Genomic DNA, 14,969 nt, shown 5'->3' on the forward strand with positions numbered 1-14,969 from the left:
TGGCATTTGGTTCCTGTGCCCATCACTGCTGTCCAGGGTCAGGGGCACCCTGGGAGTCTGCTCTCATGCCAGGGTCATCCCCTGACCTCCAGGGCACCCCTGACCCCTGGGACAGCCCTGACCTCTGGGTTATCCCTGACCCCCAAGGCACTGCTGGTGCCTGGGTTATCCCTGTCCCCTGGGGCACCCCTGGCATCCTGGGGCACCCCTGACCCCCAGGATGTCCCTGTCCCCTGGGTTATCCCAACCCCCAGGCCACCCCTGATCCCTGGGGCACCCCTGACCCCTGGGTTATCCCTGATCCCTGGGGCACTCCTGACCCCCTGGGGCACTGCTGGCACCTGGGCCACCCCTGACCCCCAGGACATCCCTGACCCCCGGGTTATCCCTGACCCCTGGGACACCCCGAGCCTTGGAACACCCCTGACCTTCAGGACAACCTGGATCCCTGGAACACCCCTGATCTCCGGGGCACCCCTGAGCCCCAGGTTATCCCTGATCCCTGGAACACTCCTGATCCCAGGGGCACCCCTGACTCCTGGCCCTCCGGACAGCTCTGACCCCCGGATTATCCCTGTTCCCCAGGACACCCCTGTCCCCCTGGGGCACCCCTGACCCCTGGAACACCCTGGGGCACTCCTGACCCCTGGAACACCCCTGATCCCTGGAACACCCTGGGGCACTTCTGACCCCTGGAACACCCTGGACACCCCTGACCCCTGGAACACCCAGGACACCCCTGATCCCTGGAACACCCCTGACCCCTGGAACACCCTGGGGCACCCCTGATCCCTGGAACACCCTGGGGCACTCCTGACCCCTGGAACACCCTGGACACCCTTGATCCCTGGAACACCCCTGACCCCTGGAACACCCTGGACACCCCTGATCCCTGGAACACCCCTGACCCCTGGAACACCCTGGACACCCCTGACCCCTGGAGTACCCTGGGGCACTCCTGACCCCTGGAACACCCTGGACACCCCTGACCCCTGGAGTACCCTGGACACCCCTGATCCCTGGAACACCCTGGGACACCCCTGACCCCTGGAACACCCTGGGGCACTCCTGACCCCTGGAACACCCTGGACACCGCTGACCCCTGGAACACTCTGGACACCCCTGACCTCCAGGACACCCCTGATCCCTGGAACACCCCGGACACCCCTGAGCCCTGGAACACCCCTGACCCCTGGAACACCCTGGGGCACTCCTGATCCCTGGAACACCCTGGACACCGCTGACCCCTGGAACACCCCTGACCCCCTGGACACCCCTGATCCCTGGAATACCCTGGACACCTCCGAGCCCTGGAACACCCCTGACCCCCAGGACACCCCTGATCCCTGGAACACCCTGGACACCCCCGAGGCCTGGAACACCCCTGTCCCCCGGGTTACCCTGACCCGGCCCACCCGCTGTCGCGCAGGTGCTGATCGAGACGCTGTGTGCCCTGGGGGCGCAGTGCCGCTGGTCCGCCTGCAACATCTACTCCACCCAGAACGAGGTGGCCGCGGCCCTGGCAGAGGCTGGTGAGTGCAGCTGGGCCAGAGCCCCGCGGCCCCTCCGGCCTCCCTGGCCTCACCCGGGGGAACCTTCCAGGGAAATTCAGTTGTAGATATATCATTTTATATTTATATAAATATATTTATATCAATGTTTATGTTTCTATGTGAAATATTTATATTAAAATATAACAAATATTTCTATGTTTTATTCTGTATTTATGAAAATTTTGTATTTACTATAATATATAATAATAATTATATTGAAATTATAAAATTAAAATTTATATTTAGGGATATTTATACTATATAGAAATAGAAATAAATATTTTAATGATATATATTATAGATAAATATATACAATTATATTGAAATTATAAAATTAAAATTTATACTTAGGAATATTTATACTATATAGAATATAAATAAATATTTTAATGATATATATTATAGATAAATATATACAATTATATTGAAATTATAAAATTAAAATTTATATTTAGGGATATTTATACTATATAGAAATAGAAATAAATATTTTAATGATATATATTATAGATAAATATATACAATTATATTGAAATCATAAAATTAAAATTTATATTTAGGGATATTTATACTATATAGAAATAGAAATAAATATTTTAATAATATATATTATGGATAAATATATACAATTATATTGAAATTCTAAAATTAAAATTTATATTTAGGGATATTTATACTATATAGAAATAGAAATAAATATTTTAATGATATATATTATAGATAAATATATACAATTATATTGAGATTATAAAATTAAAATTTATATTTAGGAATATTTATACTATATAGAAATAGAAATAAATATTTTAATGATATATATTATAGATAAATATATGCAATTATATTGAAATTATAAAATTAAAATTTATATTTAGGAATATTTATACTATATAGAATATAAATAAATATTTTAATAATATATATTATAGATAAATATATACAATTATGTTGAAATTATAAAATTATAATTTATGTTTAGGAATATTTATACTATATAGAAATATAAATAAATATTTTAATAATATATATTATAGATAAATATATACATTCACATAAAATATACAATATAATATGAATACATGTATAGATGTTTATAAAGGGCTTATAGATATATTTTGTATAGAGTATAAATAAAATATAAACAAAATAAATAGGAATAAATACAAAATTATAAAAACATAACATATATTTTTATTTTGTATTTAACCGTATTTTAATTCTATTTTATTTATTTTTATACTGTTTAGAATTAAACAGTTGGTAGTAGTATTACTACATTAATTAGTGCTAATAGTAGTATTACTAAAATAATAACTACTACAAGTTATTATTAGTTAGTAGTATTGTTTTCTTATTATTTATTATTATTTCTTTGGTTTTTTGGCTGTTATTTTTAAATTTTGTATTTCTGTTTGAGGAAATTAATATTTTGGGGGAATATCTTCTAGGGAGGGATGGGCAGCTCTGATCCTGCTGTGGCAGTGATGTGATCTCTGCATGCCCCCCTGGCTCTCGTGTCCGTGTGTTTCTGGAGCTGGCCAAGCAGGAGAGAGCTCTGCCACACCCAGCAAACCCCAGGGATGCTCCTGTTCTTGCAGGTGTGGCTGTGTTTGCCTGGAAAGGGGAGTCAGAGGATGATTTCTGGTGGTGCATTGACCGCTGTGTTAACGTAGATGGCTGGCAGGCCAACATGGTAAGGAGCCTTCTCCTGCCCTTCCTCTTCCTCCCTTCCACCCTGGGGCTGTTCCTGGGAGCCTGCTGACCTCGAAAGGGCCTTTAACCCCCATTAAAGTGGGGCTCTTGGAGAGCAGCAGCTGGAGATGAGCTGGGAGCAGCCATGGGAATGGCAGGAGCTGCAGAGATGATGTCTTGAGTTGGCACATCCCAATGGCAAGGGAACAGTTCCTGGTGGAGCTGCCATGAGCCAAGAAATGGGACCTGTTTCCCCTGCAGGAGCTGCCCCAGCCACTCCTCTCTCTGCCATCTGCCCTTTCCCTCCCAAAGCTGGGAGGGACCCCTCATAGTGGGGACCTTTCCCTTGTCAAATCTGATGTCCCTCCTTGGTGCATGGTCTGTGGTCACCAGTGATGTGTCCATGGGCCGTGACACCTCTCACAGCCTGTCCTCTCTGTTTGCTTTCTGGGCATCAATGTGGTGTCCTGAGCCCAGCCTGGTTACTTTGTGCTGCCTGTGGTCACCTTCCCAGGCTGGAAATCCTGTCAGGATCCAGCAGCTCCACACAGGGTTAAGGAATCTCAGTGTTTAGAGGAGACCCCAAGTTGCAGGCACCTGGGGAACCTGGGAGTCCTGGTCCCCAGGTCTCTGCCCAGACAGCCCCTCCAGCAGTGCCTGAAGATGCTTCTCCAAATCATTTTCCCCATCCTGTCCTCAGCCAGTGCATTTCCCAGTGGGAGGCCTGACTGCTCCCTGTTCTTCCTTGCCTGTTCCAGATCCTGGATGATGGTGGGGACCTGACCCATTGGGTTTATAAGAAATACCCCAGCGTGTTCAAGAAGATCCGAGGGATTGTGGAGGAGAGCGTGACAGGAGTGCACAGGTGGGAGCTTTGGGAAGGCAGAGCCAGAGCTCTCAGGGAGTTGCTGCTGTCTGCTCTGACCTGCCTCTGCCCTCTCCCAGGCTGTACCAGCTCTCCAAGGCTGGGAAGCTCTGTGTCCCAGCCATGAATGTGAATGACTCTGTCACCAAGCAGAAGTTTGATAACCTCTATTGCTGCCGGGAATCCATCCTGGATGGGTGAGTCCAGCTCTTTTCCCCATGAGACTTCCACAGGGTGGGTTTGGCTCTGGCTGCTTCTTAAGCAGAGATCAGGCTCTGCTGCTTTGACCTGGTTTTGGGCTTGACTGATCCCAACACAGGTCTCTCTCTGTCCCCCAGCCTGAAGAGGACCACGGATGTGATGTTTGGAGGGAAGCAAGTGGTGGTTTGTGGTTATGGGGAGGTGAGTTCTGTGAGCTGTGCTGGCCTCCCCCAAGCTCAGCATCCTGCAATTCCCTGTGCAAAGGCCACTTGCCCTTGCTATGAGGAGTAGATCCAACCTGGTGAGCAATAACCAGGGAAATCTTGCTGGGAGGATGGAGATCAGGGATCAGATTTCCCAGTTTGCTGCAGATGAACTGGGCTGCACAGCTGACAGTTGCTGGGAACACTGGCCTGGGTTATAACTACCCACGGGTGCTCCCATCTGCTGTCCCTGGCCCAGGTTCAGCATCCAGCCTGGCTGTCACTGAGCAGGGCAGGCAGCTTCTCCCTGGGGATAATACTCTGGCAGAGGGAAATTGTATCATGAACTTGTAACTGATTCTACCCTGGAAGAGCTGGAGCTGGGAGCTGCCACCTTCCCTCCATCTGTGCACGTTGTGTGGGTGTTTATCTTCCAGCACTGTGCAGGGACTGGCAGGAGCTGCAAAGGCTCTTCCCAGCAGGAATTTGCTCCCTAATTCATTTAGGCACCAGTGGAGTACAGCTTTGCTTGACCAAGAGACTGTGCTGGCTCTCAGTGAGTGCTCTGGGCTGGTGCCTGGTTCTCCAGGCAGGAGTTGTGCTGGGTGTTGCTGTCTCCAGGGTCTGTCCTAAGCTTCACTGGACTTCAGTCAGATTCTCTCACTCTTCTTCACAACAGGAGAGTCAGAGAATCCCAGACTTCAACCCATATTTGGGTTGGAAGGGAACTTCAAACTCATCCAGTTCCACCCCCTGCCATGGACAGGGACACTTTCCACTAGACCAGGTTGCTCCAAGCCCCACTCAACCTTGAAATCTTCAGGCATGAGGAGCCACAGCTTTTCTGAAGTGTTCCATCCAGTGCCTCACCACCCTCACAGGGAAGAATTCCTTCCCACTATCCCATCTAACCTTGCCCTCTGGCAGTGGGAAGCCATTCCTCCTTGCCCTGTCACTCTGTCCTTTGTCCAAAGTCCCTCTTCAGCTCTCCAGAAGCCCCTTTAGATACTGGAAGGGGCTCTAAGGTTTTGCTGCAGCCTGCTGTCCTGCAGGCTGAGCACCCTTAGCTCCCCCAGCCTCTTCACCATGAATGGTTTCCCCTTTGGGTGTGAGTTGAGTCCAGCTGTGTTCAGTAGACCTGAGGTCTGAGCTGGGTGATAAGTGAGGATTGCTCTGGAAATGTTTTTGGTCCACAAAATGGGGCTGAGTAGAATCTGTGCATCTGTGCAGCAGAGCCAGGTGTTGCTGTGGGTTGGTGATGAGGAGAGCTGGGCTCTGTTTTTATTTTCCACTGAGGAGAGGGAGCAAGTCCAAGATGCTGTTGCAGGAACCCTGTGTCCCCTATGCTGATTTGGGCAGCGTGGGATGGAGGATGTGCCCCCTGAGGAGTGCAGGATGGCTCTGAAATCCTGCAGCTTGAAGGCAAGGGGCAGTGTGTGCTCCTCTAGGCTGCTTGGAGAAAGGCTCCTGCAATGCTGGGGCTGCACAAGCTGTGAGAGTCGGGTTGGGAAAGCTCCTGTCATGGGTATTTCCAGCTGGGGCAGCCACAGCTTCTCTGGACAACCTGTACCAGGGCCTCACCACTCCCACAGAGGAGAATTCCTTCCCAATATCCTGTCTAATCCTGCCCTCTGGCAGTGGGAGGCTGCTGGCCTTGGAGGGGGAACTGGACTTGTGGCAGTTGTGCCACTCACCAGGTACATCCTGAGCTGCTCCTGGCATTGGGCAAGTGGGTAAGATGAGGATCTTCCAGCCTGTTTAGGGCAGGGACTGTGGCACTGGTGTGTCTGTGTCCTGCCTCACTGCTCCTTCTGCCTTGGCAGGTTGGCAAGGGATGCTGTGCTGCCCTGAAAGCCCTGGGAGCCATCGTGTACGTCACCGAGATCGACCCCATCTGCGCTCTCCAGGCCTGGTAAGGTGCTCCCATCTGCTCAGGAGTGTCTCTCTCTCTCTCTCTGCTATTCCAAACCCTGCCAGAGGCTGGAGTGAAGCCAGGGATCTGTGGTGCATTTTGGAGAGCATGCACCTTGTTGGGGTGTGATAGGAAAGGGCTTGGGCAGCTTTCAGGGATGGGATACTGGGTAGGTGTTCACTGGCTGGTTTGGGGAGGCTGCTCAGGCCTCTATGCCACACATTCCTGGCTCATCCAACATTTCCAAGAGTGGGATGGACACCCCAACTGTTGCACAGCTCTCCCTTGTGGCACTGGTGTCCCTGGAGGGGTAGAGGAGAGTCTGGGATGCTGCCAGAGCAGTTTGGAGCTGCTGAGATCCCTCATGGCCTGGGGCAGAGAAGGAACAAGCTTCTCCTCCTCATTGTGGTCCCCTTTTTTTGCCAGCATGGATGGATTTCGGGTGGTGAAGCTGAGTGAAGTAATCCGTCAGGTGGATGTCGTCATCACCTGCACAGGTAGGGACAGCCCAGGCTGGAGCAGGCTGAGGAGCACCATTCCCTGGAGTCTCAGGGGAGCTGGGGATGGAGGACATTTCACTGCTCTGTGCTCCTGATTGTCCACAACAACTGAGCTCTGCCAGGAGCTTTTCACCCTGATTTGCTGTATGACCACAGTCCTGGCCCAGAGCAGAGGGACATCTTGGCCACGTGTTCTCAGGGTATTTTGGGATCTCCTGGAGCCTGGTTAATTCATGGGAGCAAAGATCAAAGATTTGGGCACTGCCCAGGCTCCCCAGGGAATTGTCACGGTCTCAGTTCTGCCAGAGCTTAAGGGGTGTTTGGGCAATGCTCTCAGGCACAGGGTGGGATTGTTGGCAGTGTCCTGTGCAGGGTCCAGGAGTTGGACTTGATGGCTTATTGGAAAAATGCTCCCAATATTCCCAGTTAGATTGTGCCTGGGCCAGTCTGACCCTCACTGCCGGGCCAAAGGCAGCAACTGCGGTGTATCACCCCAGAGATACCTTGGCTTGCTGGTGGTTGCAGCTGGGCACTGAACAAGTCCAGGCTTGTTAGGAACCCCGTTTACCTCAAGAGGAATAGCTTCAGGCAATGGTGAAGAGAAAAAGGAAAGGATTCTGCTGGAGGGTTTAATGTCCAGAGGTTTATTCCATGGTTACAGAGGTCTGAACGTGAGCAACTGCTCCAACAGAACCACCGGCCACATGGTCTGATCACCTTTTAAGCTCAGGGACAGGGGGAGGGGAGGTACAGGTGAGCCACCAACCAGGTGGGAGGGGCAGGGTCTCAGGGGAAGATGACACCCAGACAGGCCAATGACCTCTGGGCACAGGGGCATCCTTTGAACTTGACCAAGCACACGACGCCTTGCTGGGATATTCAGCCTGATTGACAGGACTCACTCAGCATGGAGGCAAGGGGGAAGGGAGAGAGGTACAGGCACACCTGGGGGAATGACTTGGAAGGCCAAAATGGGACATTACAGCACACCACAACAATGGCCCTTGTGGATCCCTTCCAGCTCAGGATATCCCATGACAGCTCTTGTCCCACATGTTCTCTGTCACAGCCACAAGGGTTCAGCCCCAGGGGAGCTCCTCTGATGTTGCCCCAAGCTGAGCTTCTCTGACTCGAGTTCAGGAAAGGAGAAACCAGAGGGTTTGTGTTCCCTGTGCTGTGGGGTCAGCTGTGCCCTCTGTGCCCGCAGGGAACAAGAACGTGGTGACCAGGGAGCACCTGGACCGGATGAAGAACAGCTGCATCGTGTGCAACATGGGCCACTCCAACACCGAGATTGACGTGGTGAGTGCTGCCACCCCTGGCAGTGCCCCTCTGCTGCCACCCCTGGGGCTGTGAGTGCTGGCACCCCTGGGGCTGTGAGTGCTGGCACCCCTGGGGCTGTGAGTGCTGCCACCCCTGGCAGTGCCCCTCTGCTGCCACCCCTGGGGCTGTGAGTGCTGGCACTCCTGGCTGTGAGTGTGAGTGCTGGCACCCCTGGGGCTGTGAGTGCTGCCACCCCTGGCTGTGCCTCTCTGCTGGCACCCCTGGCTGTGAGTGTGAGTGCTGCCACCCCTGGCTGTGCCTGCCTGCCGCCACCCCTTGGCTGTGCCCACCTGCCAGCTTCTCTGGCTATGCCCTCCTGCCAGCCCCTCTGGCTGTGCCTGCCTGCTGGCACCCCTGGCTATGCCCTTCTGTCTGCTGGCTCCTCTGGCTATGCCCTCCTGCCAGCCCAGCACCCCTGGCTGTGTCTGCCTGCCAACACTTCTGGCTGTGCCCACCTGCCTGCTAGCACCTCTGGCTGTGCCTGCCTGTCTGCCAGCTCCTCTGGCTGTGCCCACCTGCCAGCCCCTGCCCTGACCCAGCCTGTGCCTCCCCTTGGTGCCCCCCTGCCAGCCCCTGCCCTGACCCAGCCTGTGCCTCCCCTTGGTGCCCCCCTGCCCTGAGCCAGGCTGTGCCCTCCGTTGCAGACCAGCCTGCGGATGCCCGAGCTGACGTGGGAGCGGGTGCGCTCCCAAGTGGATCACGTCATCTGGCCCGACGGGAAGCGGGTGGTGCTGCTGGCCGAGGTGTGTGGGGAGCTGGGCCATGGTGCTTTGGGCCTCTGTCTGAGTTAGCCAGGTGGAAAAGTGCTGAGAGAAGCCTCAGGGCTCAAAAAAGGGTTTTTTTATTTGTTTAATTTATTTTTTGTTTTCCTTTCTTGAGGGCGGGTGTGTCATATCCCACATGCAGCCACTGAGGTGCCATGTGACTCCGTTCTTCTGAGCTGGGGTTCACCCCACTCAGGCAAACCCCATCTGTGCAGGGTTTCCCAGGTGCTGGGTGGCTCCTCTTCCCACAGGAGCTGTTCTGGCTTTTCTAAGGACCATGACATTCCCCTGCCTTGAAATGAAGGGTTAAGGTGGAAACTGGAGCAGAATTTAAATGCTCTGGTTCTCTGTGCCCCTAGTTCCGTGTGCAGGGAGGGGATGGGGGTGAATCCCATCTGGGAACCCAGTTTGGTTTGGATTTGGGAGCATGTCCAGCTCTGTGCTGACTCCTGCTTTCTCCCAGGGCCGTCTGCTCAACCTCAGCTGCTCCACAGTTCCCACCTTCGTTCTCTCCATCACAGCCACCACGCAGGTCTGTAATGGGTGGGGCCCTGCACAAGCCTCGGGGTGGGGATGGTTTGGAAGGAGCTGGGAACATGCTGGGATTGGTCCTTGAGGTGGCACCACTGCCAGAAATACCATTTTTTCTGGGCTGGAGTTATTGCTGGCACAGACCCAGTGTTTTGGGTACAGCGAGTTTTGGGAGAGCTTTTAAATGAGTGGTTTCATGGCACAGATCCTGCTGGGCTAGAATTCAGGTTTAACCTTCCCCTGGATAGGTTTGAACCCTCCTAGGACAGGTTTGAGACCCCCTAGCATGGGTTTAACCTTCCCCAGCACAGGTTTAAGCCCCTCTATCACTGATTTAAGCTTCCCCAGCATGTGTTTAAGCCCACCTAGCACAGGTTTGAGCTTACCTTAAAGCAAGGCTTTGTTTGGGGTGGGAACATGGAGGGGGCTGGTGACACTGGGGACACTGAGGGAATGATGGGACTGGGAACACTGAGGGGATTGATGGGACTGGGAACACTGAGGGAATGATGGGACTGGGAACACTGAGGGGATTAATGGGACTGGGAACACTGAGGGAATGATGGGACTGGGAACACTGAGGGGATTGATGGGACTGGGAACACTGAGGGAATGATGGGACTGGGAACACTGAGGGAATGATGGGACTGGGAACACTGAGGGGATTAATGGGACTGGAAACACTGAGGGGATTGATGGGACTGGGAACACTGAGGGAATGATGGGACTGGGAACACTGAGGGGATTAATGGGACTGGGAACACTGAGGGAATGATGGGACTGGGAACACTGAGGGGATTGATGGGACTGGGAACACTGAGGGGATTGATGGGACTGGGAATACTGAGGGGAATGATGGGACTGGGAACACTGAGGGAATGATGGGACTGGGAACACTGAGGGAATGATGGGACTGGGAACACTGAGGGAATGATGGGACTGGGAACACTGAGGGGATTAATGGGACTGGGAACACTGAGGGGATTAATGGGACTGGGAACACTGAGGGAATGATGGGACTGGGAACACTGAGGGGATTAATGGGACTGGAAACACTGAGGGGATTAATGGGACTGGGAACACTGAGGGGATTAATGGGACTGGAAACACTGAGGGGATGATGGGACTGGGAACACTGAGGGGATTAATGGGACTGGGAACACTGAGGGGATTAATGGGACTGGGAGCATGGAGGGTCTGGTGGCACTGGGAATATGAAGGATCTGGTGGCACTGGCAATCATGGGGAAGGACAGCCATGCTGACAGTGGGGAATTCCCTTATCCTCACTCCTGTCACCCCAAGGGGACAGGGAACAGCCCTGTGTTTTGGACTTGGTTCCCAACAGTGGAAGCCAGCACTCAGGGGATGCAGTTTCATCTGTCCTGAAGGAATCTGTCCTGGTTTTTGAATGCTGCCAGTTTCTGAGGAGCAGCCCCTCCATTCCCATGTACTGCAGCAGCTGGGTGGTTTAAGAGGAGAAGAGCTGCTAACCCTGAACCATCCTCGTGTTTTTCCTGGGGTGTTGAGCCCAGATGCTGCAAACAGGCTGGGTGGCATCTCATCCCTGCTCTCTGATCCCTCCAGTGGGATTGTGCAGACCCAGCCAGGGATGTACCCAGGGTGGGAGCCTTTCTCTCAAGGCATCTTAGAAATGGTTGCACAGTCCCTCAAGCTCCCAGATCCTTCTCTGCCTTTGTGAGCTTTGTGCTGCCCAAGCTGGTGGCCATTCCTGACTGTTCCCAGCTTGTCCCTGTGCTCTCCACAGGCTCTGGCTCTGATTGAGCTCTACAACGCCCCCGAGGGCCGGTACAAGCAGGACGTTTACCTGCTGCCAAAGAAGATGGGTGAGTGAAGGAACTGACTTTCCCTGGAGAATCCGTGTGCCAGCAGTGTCAGAAGAGCTCAAACCTGGGCTGGGAAATGCTTCCAGAGGGACAGCAAGTTCAGGAAAGCCAGAGACAATGACCTTAAAATCCGTGGGGGTTATTTGCTTTATCTTTGTTAGTGTTCTGCAGCGTGGGAGGCATCCCACATCCTGCAGCCTCCCTTCTCTGGGATTTTCCATCCCTCCTTGTGACTTTAGGGACAGATCCAGCCCAGGCTTGGGCTCAGCTCTGCTTTGGGTGATAGGACAGGGAACACAGGATCAGGGGGTCCACACCCCACCACAACATGGGCAGTGATGACTGCCCAGCCAGACCTTCAGTCATCACTGCCCATGTTGTGGTGGGGTGTGGACCCCTGATTCCGTGTTCCCTGTCCCATTCCCAGATGAGTTTGTGTTTGTGGCCAGTTTGCCCTCCTTGTGCCTTTAGGGGCACATCCAGCCCAGGCTTGCACTCATCCCTGCTTTAGGTGATGGTAAATCCAGGGTGCTGCCCAGCCAGACCTTCAGTCATCACTGCCCATGTTGTGGTGGGGTATGGACCCCCTGATCCCATGTTCCCTGTCCCATTCCCAGATGAGTTTGAGTTTGTGGCCAGTTTGCCCTCCTTGTGCCTTTAGGGGCACATCCAGCCCAGGCTTTGGGTGATGGTGAATCTGGGGTGCTGCCCAGCCAGACCCTTCAGTCATCACTGCCCATGTTGTGGTGGGGTGTGAACCCCTGATCCCCTGTTCCCTGTCCCATTCCCAGATGAGTATGTGGCCAGTTTGCACCTGCCCTCGTTCGACGCCCACCTGACGGAGCTGACGGACGATCAGGCCAAATACCTGGGACTCAACAAAAATGGGCCTTTCAAACCCAACTACTACAGGTGAGAGCTGCTGGGGCAGGAGCTCCCTGCTCCCCCTTGGTTTGGAGTTCTGCCTCCAGCTCCGTGGTCACCAACAGCAGAAGGATGTGGAGCTGCTGGAGCGGGTCCAGGGCAGGCCACGGAGATGCTTTGAAGGTTGGAGCCCCTCTGGGAGGGCTGGAAGGCTCCCAAGAGAGCTTAGAGTCCCTTCCAGTGCCTGAAGAGGGCAGGGTTGGATGGGATGTTGGGAAGGGATTCTTGGCTGTGAGGGTGGGCAGGCCCTGGCACAGGGTGCCCAGAGCAGCTGTGGCTGCCCCTGGATCCCTGGAAGTGTCCAAGGCCAGGCTGGACAGGGCTGGGAGCAAACTGGAACAGTGGAAGGTCTCTCTGTCCATGGAATGAGATGAGCTTTAAGGTCCCTGCCAGCCCAAACCAGTCTGGAATCCCTCCCATGCCTGGGGGATCCCCTTGCCCTGGCACAGCAGCACGCCCCATGTCCCTCACTGTCCCTTCCTTCTCTCCTAGATACTGACGGGACCATTTCCATGAAGGACCAGACCACACAAGGCAACATTTGAGAGATTATTTTTAAAAAATCATTTTTATTTTGGTTTACCTTTTTTTTTTTTTTTTTCTTTTTTTTTTGGTTAACCACCACCAGAACCTGTTTTTACATTTTATCTGTGATTTTAAGGTCAGGTTTTCTTTTCTCCCCTTTTTCCATGATCGCATCCCTGTCTGATCTTGCCAGACAACCTGGGATTTGCTTCTTGCTTTCATGTGGCTGAAGCTGCTGATTCCCAGCCCTGGCTCCAGGAGGGGCTTTCCCTTTCCTGCAGGGCCAAGGGCACTTCATTCCTGCAGCAATGGTTTCTTTTGGCTTTTATTTTGTATTTTTTCCCACCTTTCCAGCCCACGTCGGTCTCAGCCGGGCTCCCTGTGGATCCGGAGATGCTCTTCTACCTTATCTTCTATTTCTTTGTGTGGATTATCTGCAACTTCTAAATTGCCTTAAAGAGCCCAGTTTTAGCTGCTAGATCCCTGCTCCAGGTGTTCCCTGGGAGCAGAGTGGCCTGCAGGACACCTGGCAAAGGGGGTGACTGTGCCCAAGCCCAGGTCCCTGTGCTGAGGTGGCCCAGGTTTGGTGGCCACTGGCCTGGGTTTGGTGGCCACCTGGGTCCAGGGGAGTTCAGTGTTTCAGGGTGCTAATCTGAATCTGGATGGGGGTCGCTTTCCCAGCATTATCCTCATCTCTCTTAGGTGTTTTTTTTGTTGTTTTTTTTTTTTTTTTTTTTTTAGCCAAGCTGCACCTTAATTGAGTTTTAAACATTTTTTTCCGTTTGTTTATTTGTTTTTTTTTTTCTTCCTCTTTTCCTTTTTGATCCTTACAGAGATGTTTTAGAGGGTGGAGATTGTTATTAGATGTTTTAAAAAGGAAGCACTGGGGACGTGGCCGCCTTCCCATCTCCCACTGGGAAGTGCTGGGTGGTGTTGAGGGTGTCTGGGGTGGGTTTTGGGGCTGTTTCACTATTTTTTTTTTTGAGCTGGATGCAGAGATGAGCCTTCCCCATAGCCCAGCCCCTCTGCTCCCTGTCACTGTTATCCTCACTTTCTCCTGGTGTGTCCTGGATGCTCCCATCACCTCCTCCATGCCCTCCCTGCTGACATTTCCCTTTCCCAGCTTCTGCTGGGGTGTGGGCAGCTCCTTCCAACCCACTGAGGTTCCTGTTCCTGGCTCCTGTTCCTTTCCCCACCCAGGGGAGGGCAGGAGCTGCTGGCACCTCCTGGATGGTGGAGCTGCTCCTTCCCCCCTTTGCAGGGATCCGCCTGGACGGCTCCTTCCCAGGGAATTTGCAGGTTTTGGGGCGTGCAGAACTCCTTGGGGCGCCAGGGGATGGGAGAGGTGCTGAGATCATCCCCTTCTACATCCTCTGACTGTTCCTCTCTCCCACCCTGCCTGGTCTCCTCCTGGATAGATTTTGGGGATCACCTGCCTCTCTCCCCAACAGATCCCAGGGATCCCCTGGGTCCCTTCCACCATCCCCCAGACCTCCCTGGGGACAGCTTTGCGAGCTGGGATGGGCGTTTGTGGGAAGGATGGGGACATCCCCCCTTCCCTGTGAGCCCCCCACGCCCGGGGGTCCCCGTTCCCACCCATCCCGCGTGGAATCTCGGCCAAGGGCTCTGTGTCTGTATAAGCCATGCTGGGGGAGCCCGGGGGCGACGGCGGCGGCAGCGGCGGGGCCGGGAGCGAGAGGTTTATTTTGTATAGGAATGATTTTTAATGAATGCAATATTAATCCTTGCAGATGAGCAATAAATCATTAAAGTCTAATTAAACTATTAGGAAAAATGAAGTGCTTGTGGTTTGTTGGGTCTCAAGGGCAGGGCTGGAATCTCCCTTTGGTCAGCTTGGGGTTGGGATTGGGTCCTGCCAGAATTTTCTGAGCGTTGCCACAAATTCTGGATTTTGGGGTCTCACCCTCTTTAAAACCCAATGGGGCACCTTAGTTTGGGGTCTGAACCCTGTCAGGGTCTGACTCCCCTCTGAGGCCCCTCAGTTTGGGGTCTGAGCCCCCCCAGCCTCTTCACTGGAGCATTCCTTTGTTTCTGACCCCTCAATTTGGGGTCTGAGCCCCCCCAGCCTCTTCACTGGAGCATTCCTTTGTTTCTGACCCCTCAATTTGG

At 52.7% G+C, this 14,969-nt stretch overlaps 1 protein-coding gene across 3 annotated transcripts in view; it reads left to right on the forward strand.

The window, feature by feature from the left end:
- Positions 1 to 14,638, forward strand: part of AHCYL1 (adenosylhomocysteinase like 1) — a 34,401-nt gene extending 19,763 nt beyond the window's left edge. For 2 of the 3 annotated variants that reach the window (XM_063178186.1, XM_063178188.1), the window contains exons 5-17: positions 1,430 to 1,532; positions 3,152 to 3,246; positions 4,004 to 4,110; positions 4,191 to 4,307; positions 4,449 to 4,512; positions 6,338 to 6,426; positions 6,853 to 6,923; positions 8,134 to 8,228; positions 8,894 to 8,992; positions 9,477 to 9,545; positions 11,312 to 11,390; positions 12,182 to 12,302; positions 12,807 to 14,638. In XM_063178186.1, coding sequence (XP_063034256.1) covers positions 1,430 to 1,532; positions 3,152 to 3,246; positions 4,004 to 4,110; positions 4,191 to 4,307; positions 4,449 to 4,512; positions 6,338 to 6,426; positions 6,853 to 6,923; positions 8,134 to 8,228; positions 8,894 to 8,992; positions 9,477 to 9,545; positions 11,312 to 11,390; positions 12,182 to 12,302; positions 12,807 to 12,813 — 1,116 coding nt within the window. In that variant the 3' untranslated portion in view covers positions 12,814 to 14,638. Of the gene's footprint in view, positions 1 to 1,429; positions 1,533 to 3,151; positions 3,247 to 4,003; positions 4,111 to 4,190; positions 4,308 to 4,448; positions 4,513 to 6,337; positions 6,427 to 6,852; positions 6,924 to 8,133; positions 8,229 to 8,893; positions 8,993 to 9,476; positions 9,546 to 11,311; positions 11,391 to 12,181; positions 12,307 to 12,806 lie in introns of those variants that run through there. The other variant, XM_063178187.1, reaches the window with a different exon arrangement.
- The last annotated feature ends 331 nt before the right edge of the window (positions 14,639 to 14,969 follow it).

The sequence above is a fragment of the Melospiza melodia genome, chromosome 28, assembly GCF_035770615.1.
Source record: "Melospiza melodia melodia isolate bMelMel2 chromosome 28, bMelMel2.pri, whole genome shotgun sequence".
In the NCBI taxonomy this organism is placed as follows: Eukaryota; Metazoa; Chordata; class Aves; order Passeriformes; family Passerellidae; genus Melospiza; species Melospiza melodia.